The 16,300-nt window shown below is 46.6% G+C and overlaps 1 protein-coding gene across 1 annotated transcript in view; it reads right to left on the bottom strand.

Annotated features, from left to right (window-relative positions):
• Positions 1-630: 630 nt before the first annotated feature.
• hcn2b (hyperpolarization activated cyclic nucleotide-gated potassium channel 2b) overlaps positions 631-16,300 on the bottom strand; it is a 129,547-nt gene continuing 113,877 nt past the window's right edge. Inside the window, exon 8 of the mRNA XM_038777812.1 lies at positions 631-4,926. Within this exon, the coding sequence (XP_038633740.1) occupies positions 4,004-4,926 (923 nt within the window). The 3' untranslated portion in view covers positions 631-4,003. The remainder of the gene's footprint in view (positions 4,927-16,300) is intronic.

The following is a 16,300-nucleotide window of genomic DNA, read 5'->3' as shown; positions in this document are numbered from 1 at the left end:
AATTCCAATTTTGCCAGGCACTAGCTCAAATCTACTTAATAACGGGATCATTTCACTGACGTTCAAAGAAACGCGAATTTTTTAGTTTTCTAAGCGCGGTGAGAAATTACCTACATTTCGGAATGTAAACACTCCACATTGCTTACTTTTCTTCTCCTTCCATAGGCTGGATAACTATGCATAAAAGGTGTAATTTGTTGGACCCAAAGGACATTACGCTTGGTTTATACATTATTTTACAATGCAAACATACAAAACTGAAGAAATACTGTTGCATTATTACATTTTAGGCAAACTCTAACATGGATAACGTAACTCTATCAAATTTTCTTTCATTTTATGTCACAGAACAGTTAGCTACTTGACATTGTTTACATAATATTGGACACCTGTATGGCCAGCATAATGAGTGCAAGAAAAGACATTCTATTCATTACGAATGTTCAATAAAGGTTCTGCACGTTTCTTGGTGTCCAGACCTTCTCCATGTATTAAAGTTTGTGGATGACAGTGCAACTCCTGAGCAGGTATTAATATTGTATTGGTAAATCATAGAGCATACAGAGGAATCATAGTGTCAGACACAATAATCCACAAAAACTGGAAAAAAAAGTTGCAAGAAACAGATTGCCAAGTTAAACATTTAATAAAATCTCCACTCTCTTATGTACCTGAAGTGTATACATGGTGATATACATGATCTACCAGTGTAAGGCTAAGGAGTTGCTATAGGTGTGAAATGTCTGTCATCGTGAAACAATGAATGTAAGGTTAAAATGTACCTGCCATTTATTTAGGTGAGGAATTTGCTTTTGAATTATTTGCATACAAGTAGATTTCACTGCGACACAATATGAGATCAGAGTTTCCATAGCGAGATCAAAAAGTAAGCCCCCAATTTTGGGCGTTTGCACCTCAAAACATTTAGTCACTAAAAATAAAGTGAAGCTTGTGTTCTGAAAATAAATAAAAACGTTCGGCCACACCAAAAATGCTGATGCGCAAGGGCTGTGGTTTAGACAAAAACAAAGAAAATTAAGGCATTATTACTCGTCAGTTGTAACCATGCATTTGTGCAGTCAGGAATTAAGTGTTCTGGTCCAAATAAAAAGTCGTCTGGTATCCTGGCATTTTACGTTTGGATAGGAGTGACAACAGCATGTTTGCTTTCCTTTCCTTTTAAATTTAGAGTACCCAATTCTTTTTTTTTTCAGTTACGGGTAATTTAGTGTGGCTAATCCACCTAGCCTGCACATCTCTGGGTGGTGGGGGTGAGACCCACGTAGACTCGGCAAGGATGTGCCAACTCCACATGGACAGTGACCCAGGGCTGGGATCGAACCTGGGTCCTTGTCGTCATGAGGCAGCAGTGCTAACCACTGCGCTGCCGTGCCAATATGCTTTCCCATATGTGAAACTTTACCTATTTTAAGTAAGTCAAACTGGCCCACAAACAACTTCAATCATCTGACAAATTAGGCAAGCCATTTAATTTGGCTTGGAGATTATTCTTAAATTTTTATAACGTGGTTATTGGCTTAGTTAATGCATGATTAGCAAACCGCAGACAATAAAGATGCTATAAATAAAATGTATCGAAATGTCTGCTTGTTGCATATGCCTATTAGTAGTGCAAAGTGGTGACTAGCTAATATACAAATGTTAGAAACTGTGAACTCAGTTGTAATGGAGAAATGTTTCATTCTGAATTTTTTTGAGACAAGAATTTTTACATCATTAGTTTCACTGCAAACTGATTCCTCCATTAACTGAACTATTTCACACAAAGTATGAACAATTACAATAAAGTATACAGCTTAAACCCTCTAAATGAGGAAGTCTTTCATCACCTACAGCCAACGCCATACATTCTTCCACGTCACACATAGCTGCCTATTGATATAACATTACATTTTTAAGTTTCATCAAATTCCTCCATGGCCGCGCTCCTCTGTATGCCCATTTTTGAGAAGTGGGAATGAATGATGGTCTATTTTTAATATAGCTTAGCTTATAACTAATAACAAGGCAGGTGGCAACAACGGAGGATCGAACCATAATGGCATTGCGTTACTGCACAATTTGTCAATTTCTAGTACTTTTTTGGAAGCACTAGAAAAAAGCTAAAACATTTATTGCATAAATGCTCCTAAAAATCAATTATAGATTGGAACATTTATGCTGCCAACATTTTGCCATTCTAAGGAAGCAATGATGGTTGAAGCTTATTTTTCATTTTCAAATATTGAGCAATCTTTGCCCATTTTCATTTATACATTCAAGACAAGTACCTACCAGTTACTCTTTTCTACACTAAAGATATGGCTGCAATGATTATAGGCTCTTTAGTTGTGAGGGATAAACTAACATGATCATCCTTTTTGATAAAAAATACAACTACATTCTCAATAAAGACTATGATAGTTTGGCAAGAATTATAAGCTACAATTTCCCAGTGTGCTAAATCTCATTGGAAACCAGAAATATCTAAATACTTCCCAGAAAGGATTAATTTCCTTCCTATTGGAAGAACTTGCTCTGTGTTCCTTTCAGAGAAAGCCTCTGGTCTTCAGAGAGCCTTGAAGGATTGAAAGATTTTTGCAGGTTATACTTTTTTAAATACTTCAATTTTCTTTCTTAGGATCTGTAAGAATGTAATGGAGCTCATCCCTCAACATCGAAATTTCTTACTACATATGTTCTTGATTAATAGACACACCCCAGAATTGTCATTTGGAGTAATTGCAGTCTTTGATAAGTTAACTATGTTGACGTTCATCTTGTCAAAAAAAAGAACTGATCAATCATTACCAGAGGTTAAAGAACTACAGAGCCCTTATCTATTTTCTAATGTTCCAAACGTTGGTCGTTTGAAGTGAAAGAGCCTGTAGTCATTCTGTGCATTTGATTATCTCTGTATAGAATGACAATGTCACACAAACTGTGATGCCAGTCACAAGTTTCGAGGGAAGTATTTGTTGAATTTAGTCAAAATTCTTATTGCAGTGATGTGTGCAATTCAACCAATATACAAAAGGGATGACTCAGCTAATTGATTCCGTTTTTACTATTGCGAGTAAAGTAAGAGAAGATATCAAGTATTTATTGATACTTGATGGTCGTATTTTCCTCAAATCACATGGTCGGCAATGTGAGTGCCCCACGAACATCATGTACCCATTCAATATGGAAAACCTTGTCGAGTACTGAATGCTATTTAAAATCCACCATTGCAACTTTCTGTGTAGTTTCATGACGTTTGGTCCTAATGGTATATACATAATCTATGTTTCAGTGCCCAGTTCCAGGAACCATCATGTCCATTTACAGTAACACTAGACAATATTTTTAATTAAATAGGAATCTATTCACTATTAAGGTACTAAATATATTCAAAAATATTCAACAGAAAATGAATAGTTGATTCCTATAGCCTGGGTTAAACCAGTAGATTGCATTATCGTATAGTTCTGCTACATCACACAAGGAAAACCATAACGGAAACACTCCTCATTTTTTAGTATTAAAATAAAAACATTTTCTAGCATAAACACCCTAAAAAATGGAGGTTAAAAGCTGGTTGTTTCGCTGTTTTATGGTGTAGCAGCAATTTTTTAAGACATTAAAATTGTTTGCATTGGGTAATCATCGAAGTCTAACTATACGACAATACATAAGACAACAGCAGCATCACACCAATTGGACAATAAGATCTTTTTCTGAGGAAAATCACATATTGCGTTTAAATACTTCCAATACATCTATTACAGACAGATTGATAAAATAAATAAAAGCTGACGGGCTCAGTGTCCTGTGATATAGCTGGGTACACCTCCATTTGTCAGACATTTGATATTTGAACTCTTGCACAGATTTGGAATTTCTGAAGATGATAATTAAGGGCAGAATGTAGGAACCAGCAGCAATTCTTTTTGGGATCACACGGCGAACTATTGATGACTCTTCTTCTTATCCACCACAAAAGAACATGGTGCTCTAAATATCACAAGTTGGAGGAAAGCCTGGATTTGCCCGTGTCCGTATCTGTAACACACACAACAGAATCTTTCTTGGGAACACTCGAGTCTTGCTGTGCACCAGCCATTGCAGGTACTTGGAACATTGCACCTGTGGACATTTGGTGCGTCAGGGCCATCCTTGGTGGCACAGGTCCTCGGATCGATCCTTGGAGACCACCCGTACTTGGTTGAACAGACACCTGGCCCCCTATTGATGTTGTTGATTCTCTGGTTGATTGTGGTGGACTCGAGGTTACTGTCTGCGAAATATTATGAGGCAATGAGGGTTGAGAAGCAGACAGTGGTCTTGCCTCTTGGGATAGACTGCTCGTATGCAATGCCTGTGTACTCTTATGCGCCGCGGGGCGCTGGGGAGGGCTGGGTGCCTTTTGCTGCGTCAGTGACAGCTGAGAGCCCGATTGGGCCTGTGATCCATACTGGAAAGTTCGGTTTGTTAATGGACTTTGGTTTGGAGGGCTGGAGACAGCTGAAGGATATGGTGAAATAGAAGCCACCTGTTGCTGCGTCTGCGATTGTTGTCCAGGGGACACTGAAAGCGGGCTTACTGAACTCGGGACAGGCTGCAACCGCCTGACTGTCCTAGGTGATTGCAGACCTACAGACCCAATAAAAAGGCCTGTAGATGGAGGGCAGAAGCTCATAGCTACAGCCTGTTGGAGAGTAGCAATTGCCGAACTGTTAGCAAGTTGGCCTTGGGAATTGAACATGGCACCTCCATGAAATGGAGGTGTGTGAGACATGGCAAGAGGCCTTTGAAGTTCCACTTGCTGAGCCATCTCTCTATCATACTTCACAATCTCCTGTATAATTTCATTCTCACGGTTGTTGAAGATACCAGAGTTTAAATCATGTTGGACCTTGTGCAGCAAAATAGAGTTTTTCTTCCCTGTAGAGAAACAATAAATTATGTTTTAGAACAGTTTAATGATTCTGGTTGTGGATAATCTAAAAAGTTTTCTCATAGATTAATTAAACCGAACAAGACATCTATGCCAGACAGACTTGTGTAAACTTCCAGGGAAATGTGGAGGGGTGGGGGAAGCATGCTGGGAGGCTGACTTTCAACATCTGCCCAAACACAGGTCAGCAGCTAGGCCACATGCCTGCCTCATGCCAGGGAGCCATTCTCAAGCTTGGGCATCATTGTCACGAGTTAGGCAAGCAACTTTCAATTGAAATTTGTATTCCACACTGGGGGAGGAGCTGCTGTGAAGCAGGGCGCCAGGCAGCAGCTCTGTGGGTGAGCTGATCAATAGGTGATCAGTAAATCAGAAAACAGTGTCACAGGATTCATGGACTGTCGTTTCTGCGGGGCCAGGAGGAACATTCTTACCCTTCCCAGCCTCACAAAATCCATTCTCCCCCTCCTCCCCATCTTCCCTCCATTCCCCGCCCCCAGCACTTCAAAGGATTTCTGAGCATTGTCATTAGGAGCCTCCAATTTAAGATTAGAAGTCCATCATTACGGCACTCCAACATTTAATGCAACCACACAGCGTAGCCTCATAAAAATTGCGAATGGATCCTGCAACTAGCACAGCACATGGACTATAAGTAGCTGTTTATCTGCTTCATGTCCATTTCCAGGTCTCCCTGAAAATGCAACAGTTGGTCTTTGAGTGCTTGAGTGGTTGCTAAATTGTCACATCCCTTCCACTTCCCTCCATCGGGTGGGGGGCGGGTGGTAGAAGTTGAAAATCACCCAAGCTGATTTTTCTCACAACATTACATTTGAAGTTGCTTTTGTTTTCTTACTGTGTTGGGGATTGGAATAAATTGTGGAATTTGTTGTGTTATTTTTCATTTTCTTTACTTTAAAGTGAACTTTATACTTATGGAGGTGAAGGATGCCAATGTTAGGAAATGGAACGTTTTCGCCACACGCTCCCAGGTCACCTACAATGTAGTCAGCTGTGAAACAATTACTTTCACCCAGACAACAGTTCTGGTGCATTGCGACATTTCTCAATTTCCCACACTCAGAGACAGGAGCAGCCCCTCGAAGCTGTTACAAAAATCAATCATGGTTCACCTGTACCTAAACCTACTTAACCTCAGTTTTGCTTGATAAAATTATCAATCCAGCATAAATTGACACCAGATTATGGACACTTGACAGCTGTGCCCACTATTAATAGGAGATGAACCACGGTAGCACAGTGGTGGATCGGCAAGGTGGCACAATGTAGGGGGAATGGCATGGTAGCACAGTGGTTAGCACTGTTGCTTCACAGTGCCAGCGCACGGATTCGATTCACGGCTTGGGTCACTGTCTGTGCGGAGTCTGCACGTTCTCCCTGTTTCTGCGTGGGTTTCCTCTGGTTTCCTCCTACAAGTCCCGAAAGACGTGCTTGTTAGGTGAATTGGACATTCTGAATTCTCCCTCTGTGTACCCGAACAGGCACCATGGTGTGGCGACGAGGGGATTTTCATAGTAACTTCATTGCAGTGTTAATGTAAACCCACTAGTGACACTAATACAGATTATTATTAAGACTACCCAAACTTAATTCTCAAAAGGCCCAAATGTATAAAGGAAACTTTCATCCCATTAGTCTGACTTGATTCAAATTCAGGGGCGGGATTCTCTGACTCCCCGCCGGGTCGGAGAATCTCCGGGGGCCGGTGTCAATCCCGTCCCGCCGTGTCCCGAATTCTGCGGCACCGGAGATTTGGCGGGGGCGGGAATCGCTCCGCGCCGGTTGGTGTGCCCCCCCCCCCCCCCCCGGCGATTCTCTTGCCCGCTATGGGCTGAAGTCCCGCCGCTGTCATCCCTCTCCCGCTGGCGTGGATCAAACCTTACCTTATCGGCGGGAGCAGGGCGGGCTCTGGGGTCCTTGGGGGGGCACGGGGCGATCTGGCCCTGGGGGGTACCCCCATGGTGGCCTGGCCCGCGATCGGGGCCCACCGATCGGCGGGCAGGCCTGTGCCGTGGGGGTACTCTTTTCCTTCCGCCTTCGCCATGGTCTTCACCAGGCTGCTGACGCTCCGGCGCATGCATGGACTTCCGCTGGCCGGCGAAGTCCCTTCTGCCCCGGCTGGCATGGCGTCAAAGGCCTTCCACGCCAGCCGGTGGAGTGCCAACCACGCTGGCGCTGGCCTAGCCCCTCAATGTTAGGGCTTGGCCCCTAAAGGTGCGGACGTAGGGCGGCCCGACGCCAGAGTGGTTCACGCCACTCCATCCCGCTGGGACCCCCTACTCCGCCCGGTAGGGGAGAATCCCGGCCCAGGTTTCTGAGGTGGAAAATCAGTGAACTAATCCAGTTTCACCTTTCACACAAATAAAACACTGCAGATTATAGAAATCGGAAATAAAAACAGAAAATGCTGGAAATAAACAGCAGGTCAGGCAGGAGAGAGAGAGAGAGAGAGAGACTTAAGAGGCGAGATTATCTGGTCTGCCCTTGGTGTGCATCTAAGCGGCTGGAGGTGGCCCATCGTTAGCCGGAAGCGGAACCTTCTGGTCCCACAGACATCAATGGGATTTCCCATTGAATCCTTCCCACGCTGCTGGGAAATCTGACGTGGATCTGGCTGTGCCAGGTAAACAGCGAGAAAGACCAAAATCGAAAGTCGGACAAGCCAGTTTGCAATTCACCTGCCCCGCTCCCCATGGCGAGTTCCGGGTCACGCCCAAAAATGAGGAGCATAGCATTAACCCTCAGATTTATTTCAATCTCATTAGTGAGATTGAGGTTGAATAAAGCAGCCTCCCAGGAATTACTCGATTCGCCACAAGAAATCAGGGGGCGACATTTAGTGCTCCTTTTTATAAACATGGAGCTGGCTCAATGGCTGCTGATTGGAAGTGAGGAGGTGAGTATGCACCTGCGTTTTCCTGCATGCAGCTCAAAGGCGCTGGAGCTGCTGACCCAGTGTCTGGGGTGAGGGGGGACCCCTCAGGTGGTTTGGGCTTGGGTGGGGGGGGGGGCTGAAGCTTTCCAGGTCAGGGGTCGCACCTAGGCAGGAGGGGTGGGGCATGAGGGGCTTTGTGTCTGTGAGTCCTGCAAGCCATCTTTTTTTTTAAATTTAGAGTACCCAATTTTTTTTTTCCAATTAAGGGGCAATTTAGCGTTGTCAATCCACCTACCCTGCACATCTTTGGGTTGTGGGGGTGAAACCCATGCAGACATGGGGAGAATGTGCAAACTCCACACGGACAGTGACCCCGGGCCGGGATCGAATCTGGGTCCTCAGCGCCGCAGTCCCAGTGCTAACCACTGCGCCACATGCCGCCCCTGCAAGCCATCTTTAACTATTGTGAAGACCCATAACAGGGGCAGGCTGCAGCCTGTCTGTGCAGCCAAACACTTCCATGACAGAGCCTTGCTGTGCCTTCAATGCTGAAATTCAATGTACTCCCTTTGGCTGTGAGCAGCCTCTAGCTGCACAGCTGAAAGCTATTTCAAATGAAGAATTAGCCATGTTAGTCATGAGAGCACTTCACACTCTTCAACTCTCAAGTGTCTACTCCAGGGGGCATGTGCCATATCTCAGAGGATGATTAGTGCATGGCATCGCAACAAAACCTTGAAACCTGCGCATTGTGCCGGAGCTCTTGGAGCATCAGCTGCCAACAATCAAACACTAAAGAGCTGGGCTTCAGCACTGGGGATCCTCCCATGGCCAAAAGATAATAATCATTTTTATTAGCGTCACAAGGAGGCTGACAATAACACTGCAATGAAGTTACTGTGAAACGTTACTCTGGATAATAGTGTGGATCAGGGGAGGGCAGCGGAGCACGGTCTCCCTAATGTTTGTGGCAGGGATCTGGGGTCCAGGGCTCCTGATGTGGCCAGGGGTGAGTGTGCAGAGCAACGTCTGCCAGCACAACTGGCTCACTGGATGGCACTCTGTGAGATGGCAGGCGAGTCATGGTAAGGATGGGAGGGGGGGGGTGGGGTGGGGGGGGGGGGGGGGGGGGGAGGGTGGTGGTACTTGTGGGACTTGAGGTTCCGGGATGAAAGCCCTTACGGATTGTTGATCTATCTCCTCCAATTCCTTCCAGATTTAAACATGGCGTGGATCCTGCAGCGGCTGCCCTCACAATGCTGGAGGCGTGCAGACACCAGAGAAGGCGGCAGCAGCGGCGGTGCAGGTTGGAGCCGGCACTCCATGTGCGGTGGGCCGCCCGCCGCACACCCTGAAGACACAACACCCATCAGGCCGTGGAGGAACCCAAAGGGGGAGGGGGGACGTGGCCAGCAACGGCCCAAGGTGTACTGGTGACATTGGTCTTTCGATGAGATGACAGACAGCATGTGTCGCAGGAGACTCCGTCTCAACAAAGTGGCAGTGCAGCACCTGTGCCACATCCTCGCTGACATGGATACCCAGTGGAGGAGGAGGACACCCACTCCTGGCAGCCGTGAAGGTCACCGCAGCCCTGAGCTTTATGCAGCCAGCTTGGGTTCAATCCAGGGCTCGAGCAAGGACCTGTGCAGCATTTCTCAAGCTACAGCCCACAGGTGCATCGGGGAGGTCACGGATGTCCTGTATACCCAGGCATCCAACTACATCACCTTCAACCTGGACCAAGCCCACCAGGATGTCGGGGCTGCAAGATTCTCTGCTATCATGGGATGCCCAAGGTCCAGGGGCCAATAGATGGCATGCATGTCGCTTTGCGCACACTGGGGAATCAGGGAGTGCCCTATGGTGGAATTTAAAGGTCATAGTGGTGGGGCCATCCACCAACTGGAGAGCTGGTGGCAACCTTGCAGGCTCATTCCAATAAGCCTCCCCAACCCAATTTAACATCAATCAGACACTTGGTTGATTACTAGGGGAACCTCTGTTGACCCCCAGGTGTAAAAGCCATTGTCAATGCTTCCCACCCTGCACCTAATAGGGGGGAGAGTTGGGAAAATGTTGGGATCTCCACCCCCAATTCCTGCCCAATGATAGTCTTTCTGCCTCCCAACGTGTCCCCAGTTGGGAACATTTAATTCTGTGGAATGTGACAGGGGAACGTCGCTGATGAAACACAGTTTGATATATTTATCTGTGCAATTATATTTATATGGCCGTCCAATTCTGCCCCAGTATAAGATATATTTATTACACTACAATATATTTAAAGCCATTCACCGAAACACTTGTTAATGTTATTAAGTATCTTTAAGGATTGCTTAACTTTATAGTTTCTTTCTGTTTTTGCACCAGGGAACCAAGGTCCAATAAAAATTCCTGTGGCATTTAAAAAAAATGTCGAATCTACATATTTGCGTCAAAATAATTCACTGTCTGGCTGGACAATAGAATCGGACAGGCTCATCGTGCAAGGTTACAGATATTTTTAGAGATGCCATTATCACTTTTTGTTAAATCTGCCCTGAGTTTTTCCAATTGCGGATGATATTTTGTTGAACCATTACCTTATATCATGTTTTTGCAATGAACCTACATATATATAAAACTAAAAATTAAAATAAAACAGAAAATGCTGGAAGATGCAGACCAGGCCGGACCTCACGGAGAGAGGAGCAGAGCTCACAAACAGACAAAAGGAAAATCATTGGGCGTGATTCAACAGAAAAATTTCAAAATGTCATTTTGGGCGAGTTTGGAGGGGTGTTCCTCGCTGCCGTGTTGGCGAGATAGCAACTTGCATTCAACGGCATTCAGGGCCGAAAATGAGGCTCGCCATCACCTGGCTGTCTCACCGTCTGATTCGCTAGACTCGCTCCTTAGCGTCTCACCGCTAACGAGGGGGAGTTGCTGTTAAGCACTTCCTCACCACTCACTCCCAGTCAACAAGCACAGCAGGGCGCAGACCTGCTCCTCGCTTTGGCGATGCCGACCTGGCTAGGCTTCCGGATGCTGTGGACGCAAAACGGGACATCATGTGGCCCGAGGTGGTTGGAGGCCCAGCAGCAATGGCTCCTGGGAGGTGGTGGCTGCACCGCCCTCCAATTCGGAAGAAGACCAATGACCCCCACCGAGCTGCAAGGGTAAGTTACTATCTCTCTCCTGGCATCAGTTTGGCCTGCCACCCCTTAAATTTCTAAACAGCCCCACCCCACAGATGACTGCCTGATGCCTCGCACCCTCCCCACATTCGATCTCCATGCTTGTTCCTCAGAACCTCCAAGCACCCACCAACACAATCCCTTCAAGTCCAGGTGCGGTGCCCAAACATGCCTCCTGCTATAGAACCCCTTGACCCATCAAGCGTGCAACTCACAATGGCCTCTCTTTGTCCCCCCGGGAGACGATAGCCCATAATAAACAGCAATCAGTGGATTCCCAGCAATCTGAATCCTATAAGGAATGGGACCTGGAGATGGTGGGGTTGACCGAGGTGAGAGCAGTCCTCGGCAGCGAGGTTGGCCTGTGCCTCAAAGGTGAGGATCCACTGCCCCTTTACCCAAAAGACCTGCCTCAAGTGAATAGTTCATGTCGGACAAAATTATCCTTCCCTCTCGCTGACCATATGTCCATTGTCTCACAGGATGACCATTTGGTGAGGCTGAGCCATCTGGATCTGCTCCCCCCTTTCCATCCAAGAGATCACCTCAGAGGAGAGGTCCGAGGAGACCACCATCGAGGCGTTACAGCTTTCACCCCCACCTTCCACCAGTGCAGAGACACACACCTCAGTAGGCAAATTTAGTGGCCAGGTTTCTGGGGCACAATCTGTTGAACACCACACATTTGCTGATGAACATCAGGTGGAGGCTGGAATAGCCAAGGGAGACAGCACTCGGAGGTCTGCTGGATCCCAGGACTCAGCTGGGTCTCAGTCAGATACTGAGCCCCTGGACAAAGTCCTCCCAGAGCTGATACAGATGAATGGACACCGCTGGGAGATTCAGGAGGGGATGTCAGCTACATTCCAGTGACTGCATAGCTGATTGAAGGAGTCCCAAAGGCTTTGGTCGTTGGAGATGTTGCCGACCATGCGTGGCACAGAGGGCAGCGCTGCTAGGTTGGTGACTGCAGTGGAGAACCTGGAACACAATGTCCCCATCTTGAGTGGTGGCGTCTCAGTCTATGACGACCATGACCGAGGGCCTCGACATCATGGCCCAGTCACTGCGGGACTTGTCCCAGCCGCAGGTCGACAACACCAAGGCACTCCAGAGCGTGGCCCAGTCACAAAGGGGCATCGCTGACATGATAGTGCAGACAATGGGGAACCACCAGGGCTGGCAATGCCAGATGACTCAGTGGGCTCTGGAGATCACTCCAGCTGCCCCTCTGTCCCATGGAGACCCCCAGGGCCCTACCAGCACCATCAGGGAGGAGGAAGGGCTGGAGGCCAACCCAGGGCCTTCCACCAAGGAGATGATGGTGGTATCCGGTTCTCCCAAATCCCCCCCCCCCCTCCTGACACCAGTTCAAGGCCAGCAGGCAGAACAGGGTGGCATGGTGGTGACTGTTGTGCTGGTAAGTTGGCCAGGTCCCTTCGGCTCCAGGCCCTCCAGAGGACGTCCACCAAGGGTATCAAAGGCCACAGGGCGTGGAAAACAGCAGGATGCCCTCACCTCTGACCTCACCTCCTGGGGACACAGCTGAGTTGGCAGTAAACCACGAAAGATCAAGAAGACTAAGGAGCACTGGATGGGCACTGGGGTGAAGGGGGTCACTATCTGTAGCTAGGGGGAATAGAAATGTCAATAGTTCACTATTAAAGCATGTTACATCTGATACACGTGAAACCTCTGCTATATTAATCTTCACAGCGGGCCTGTCTGTAACCCCTGCCCCTGTTGCATTTCAAAACCCAAACATCCCCCCTTTCATAAAGAACAAAAGACCGAATGAACATGTGTTATCCAAGTTACTCACACCATCACTATTTGCACACATTAACAAACTGTTATTCTCGTCTGTTGCTGCACATGCATTGCATACAGAGTTGTTAAATTGTGCAGGTCTCTTAATGGTACACATGCACATTGTCAATGACTGTTCATCTGGATGATGTTGCTGTGGCATTTGTTGCCATGGCAATTGCTGTGGTTCCATTGCTGTTCTTGGGGATTTGTGGATCTCTGGGGTTGATGGTAAGTCTGCACTCAGTACAGCTGGTGAGATGCCTTCTTCCTGGCCATCTGCAGTGAAGAACTAGCTTTGTAAGTTGGTTGTATAAGCCATTAGTTTGCGTGTAGGGTGCTATTAGTCTTTGCGCTAGACTACTTACCATGCCTTCAGTCGATGTGTTTCTTTATTGGTGCTAGATTTGCTCAATTTCTTGATGATAACTTTGATGATTTTTCACTGCTGCCTCAGCCTTTCCATTCAACTGAGAGATGATATATAGTGATGAATTTCCTAATTGTTTGTGAATTGGATGAATTCTTCACTCATGAACTGAGGGCCATTGTCACTCATCACAATGTCTGAAATACCGCACTGGCTAAAGTGTGCTTTCAGGCATTCTACTATTTGTCCTACGCCCCTTTCAGTCAGCTGGTCTAACTGCCAGTAGTCAGAATAGTAATCAGCAAAGAAAATTATTTTCTCCTAGAGTGACGGCGTCTACCCTCTATTTTCATTGATGATATGCCTGGGATGTCTTGCATCATCAATGTCTCTCCAACTTGTTTAGTTTGTATTCGTTACAAGCACCACACTGGTTGATATGGTTTTTGATTTCATTGCTCACATTTGACCACTTGTCTTTCACATAGTTCATTCAATTCACTGATGGTTTGCGTGGATGTACATTAACTTCTCTACTCTCGGGCATGGTTCAGCTACCCTGTTGCACCCGGTGCGGATCCGGGTGCAATGTGTGAATTGCGCGAGAGCACTAAATTGAGTTCCGCTTCGGGCTGATCGAGAATTACCCGACTCATTCTGCCTAGCACGATCTGGACTTTGCCCTTGCTGACCGAGATATAGATCTGCATATTTAAGTGAGCCATACCCAGATGCCGGATTTACCCAGTGTCCGGTACTCACCAGCCAAGCCTGGGAGATCTTGCTAGGGGGCCATTTACTACAGGTTATCATAAATGTGTACCAGGTGTTATGGCAGCTGGGGATGTATCTCAGGCCTTTGGAGACTTCTGGATGTTCGGGACTGGGCAAGATGGCACTGTGGCACTCCCACTGGCATCATGGCATCTTGGCACTACCAGCCTGGCACCCCTCATCTCCTTCGGGATGACGACTCTATTTCCCTTGTACAAGATGCCACCTTGGGCTTTCAGTTCATCTCGATCTGCCCAGTGTGCCCCTGCAAACAGTGGAGTGGGTAGTAACGGTTTGAGAAAGATGCTTTGAAATGGTTTGCAGTCAGACGCCACTTTGTCTCTCCCAACAGGTATTAATGAAAATTCTCCAAGCAAAAACGTTAGCCAGCCACTCTTTCTCAACCTGAGCCTGGCATCATTCAGTTTGCAATAGTGCCCAGGATGCAAATATGGCTGGTCATTCTTGCTGCATTAGGGTCTCTCTAAGACCTGTCTGTCACACTGCAAGGCAACTTCATCATTGTACTTCAGCACTGGCTTGCCAACACTTTTGATTTTAGTAAATGTTGTTCCCCAGTGCCTCTGCATATCCTTGGCAGTGAGCCAATAGTTCACACTGACGACAAACGGGGTAAAGATTTTGCTGAATAGTTCACAAATCCAATAAAATCCATTTCACGTCCATTGATCACTGCTCCAGCTCTCACCTTGTCAGGATCCAGGCAAAGACTTTTTGCTCTCAGTAAATGATGTATGTACTTGACCTCAGGCATCTTCAAGTGCAAACTTTTTCTTGATATGCTTCAGGTTCATCTGATGATCTCTGTCTAGCAGTCGTATTTAATTCTGATCATGGTCAGCTGTAGCTTCTTCGATTGTGTCTCTACATCTATAGACTAGTGGATCATCCACTATGGCTTCCATTCCAGGAAGATCACTGATCATGTCATATTGACCACATTGATACTTACCTGGAGCCATGGAAATGCCAAACAATATGCACGACCACCAGTGTCTCCTGAACTGTGTCCAGAATGTAGTTAGAGAGCTACTGCTTGCACCTAGGGTCACTTGCCAGTAAATATCCTTGGTATCTGAGGTATCATCATCAAAGCGATGACGAGTGCAGGTGACTGTTGGACAGACTACCGGCTCATCCACTCCTCTGTGTCCATCAAACTCAATCAGAAGCAGGGGATGGTGAGCAAACAGCTCAGAAAAAAGATCAACCTTGAGCGGCTTCAAGAGCCAAGCATGCTGGTGAACCTCCAACAATGTCTTCGCCAAAATCTCCAAAGCGTTCATTCCAGTGGAGTGGAGGAAAACTGGAAAGAGCTGAAGACAGCCATCATCTCAAGTTGTGAAGAAACCATCAACCAAGACCAGCAAACACTGGCTCGACGAGAATGGCCACACCATCTAGGAACTCATCTGACAAAACAACATAGCCAGCAAAGCACACAGGAGAACTCATCAAACAGAAAAGGTGGAGATATAAAGTCGAACTAGTGAAACCAAGAACCAATGATTCATTGAGAAAGCTAAGGATTTGCAACTCCTCGCTGACAAGCATGACACCCGATGCTTCTTCGGTGCCACCGAGTCAAATATTGTCCCAACAAGTCCTTACACCTCAAACCGGTGCAGCGTAAGGACAGAGCCCTCTGGTGAGACAGAGAAAACATCAATCTGGAGATGGAGAGAACACTTCAAAGAACTTCTAAACTGTGATAAAACCACATATGAGGAAATCTCCCAACTCCTCACCAAAGATGATCTTGATTTCCCACCAAGTGCAGACCAAGTCGAAGCCATTAAACACATGAAGAATGGAGCGGATGGGATCCCAGCGGAGATTTACAAACTTAGAGAATGAAATGAATGAATGAAAATCGCTTATTGTCACGAGTAGGCTTCAATGAAGTTACTGTGAAAAGCCCCTAGTCGCGCCACATTCCGGCGCCTGTTCGGGGAGGCTGGTACGGGAATCGAACCGTGCTGCTTGGTCTGCTTTAAAAGCCAGCGATTTAGCCTGGTGATCTAAACCAGCCCCTGGGCTGGTTTAGAAGAGACAACGCCTCCTGCATCTACTGCTCCTGTAAATCTGGGACAGAGAAGAAATCCCTGCTGACAGAAAGGATGCTGTTATTGCCATCATCTGCAAGAAAGGAGACAAATAGGACTGTGGGAACTACCTTAGAATCTCCTTACTCTCTATCACCGGGAAGAACGTTGCCTGAATCCTCGCTAGCCGCCTTCTCCCAGTCTCTGAAGAAATCTTTCCGGAAAGTCAGTGTGACTTTCGACTAAAGCGTGGAACAATGCTCGGCT

Source organism: Scyliorhinus canicula, chromosome 18 (assembly GCF_902713615.1).
Source record: "Scyliorhinus canicula chromosome 18, sScyCan1.1, whole genome shotgun sequence".
Lineage (NCBI taxonomy): Eukaryota > Metazoa > Chordata > Chondrichthyes > Carcharhiniformes > Scyliorhinidae > Scyliorhinus > Scyliorhinus canicula.
This window is presented reverse-complemented; position numbering and strand designations above follow the sequence as displayed.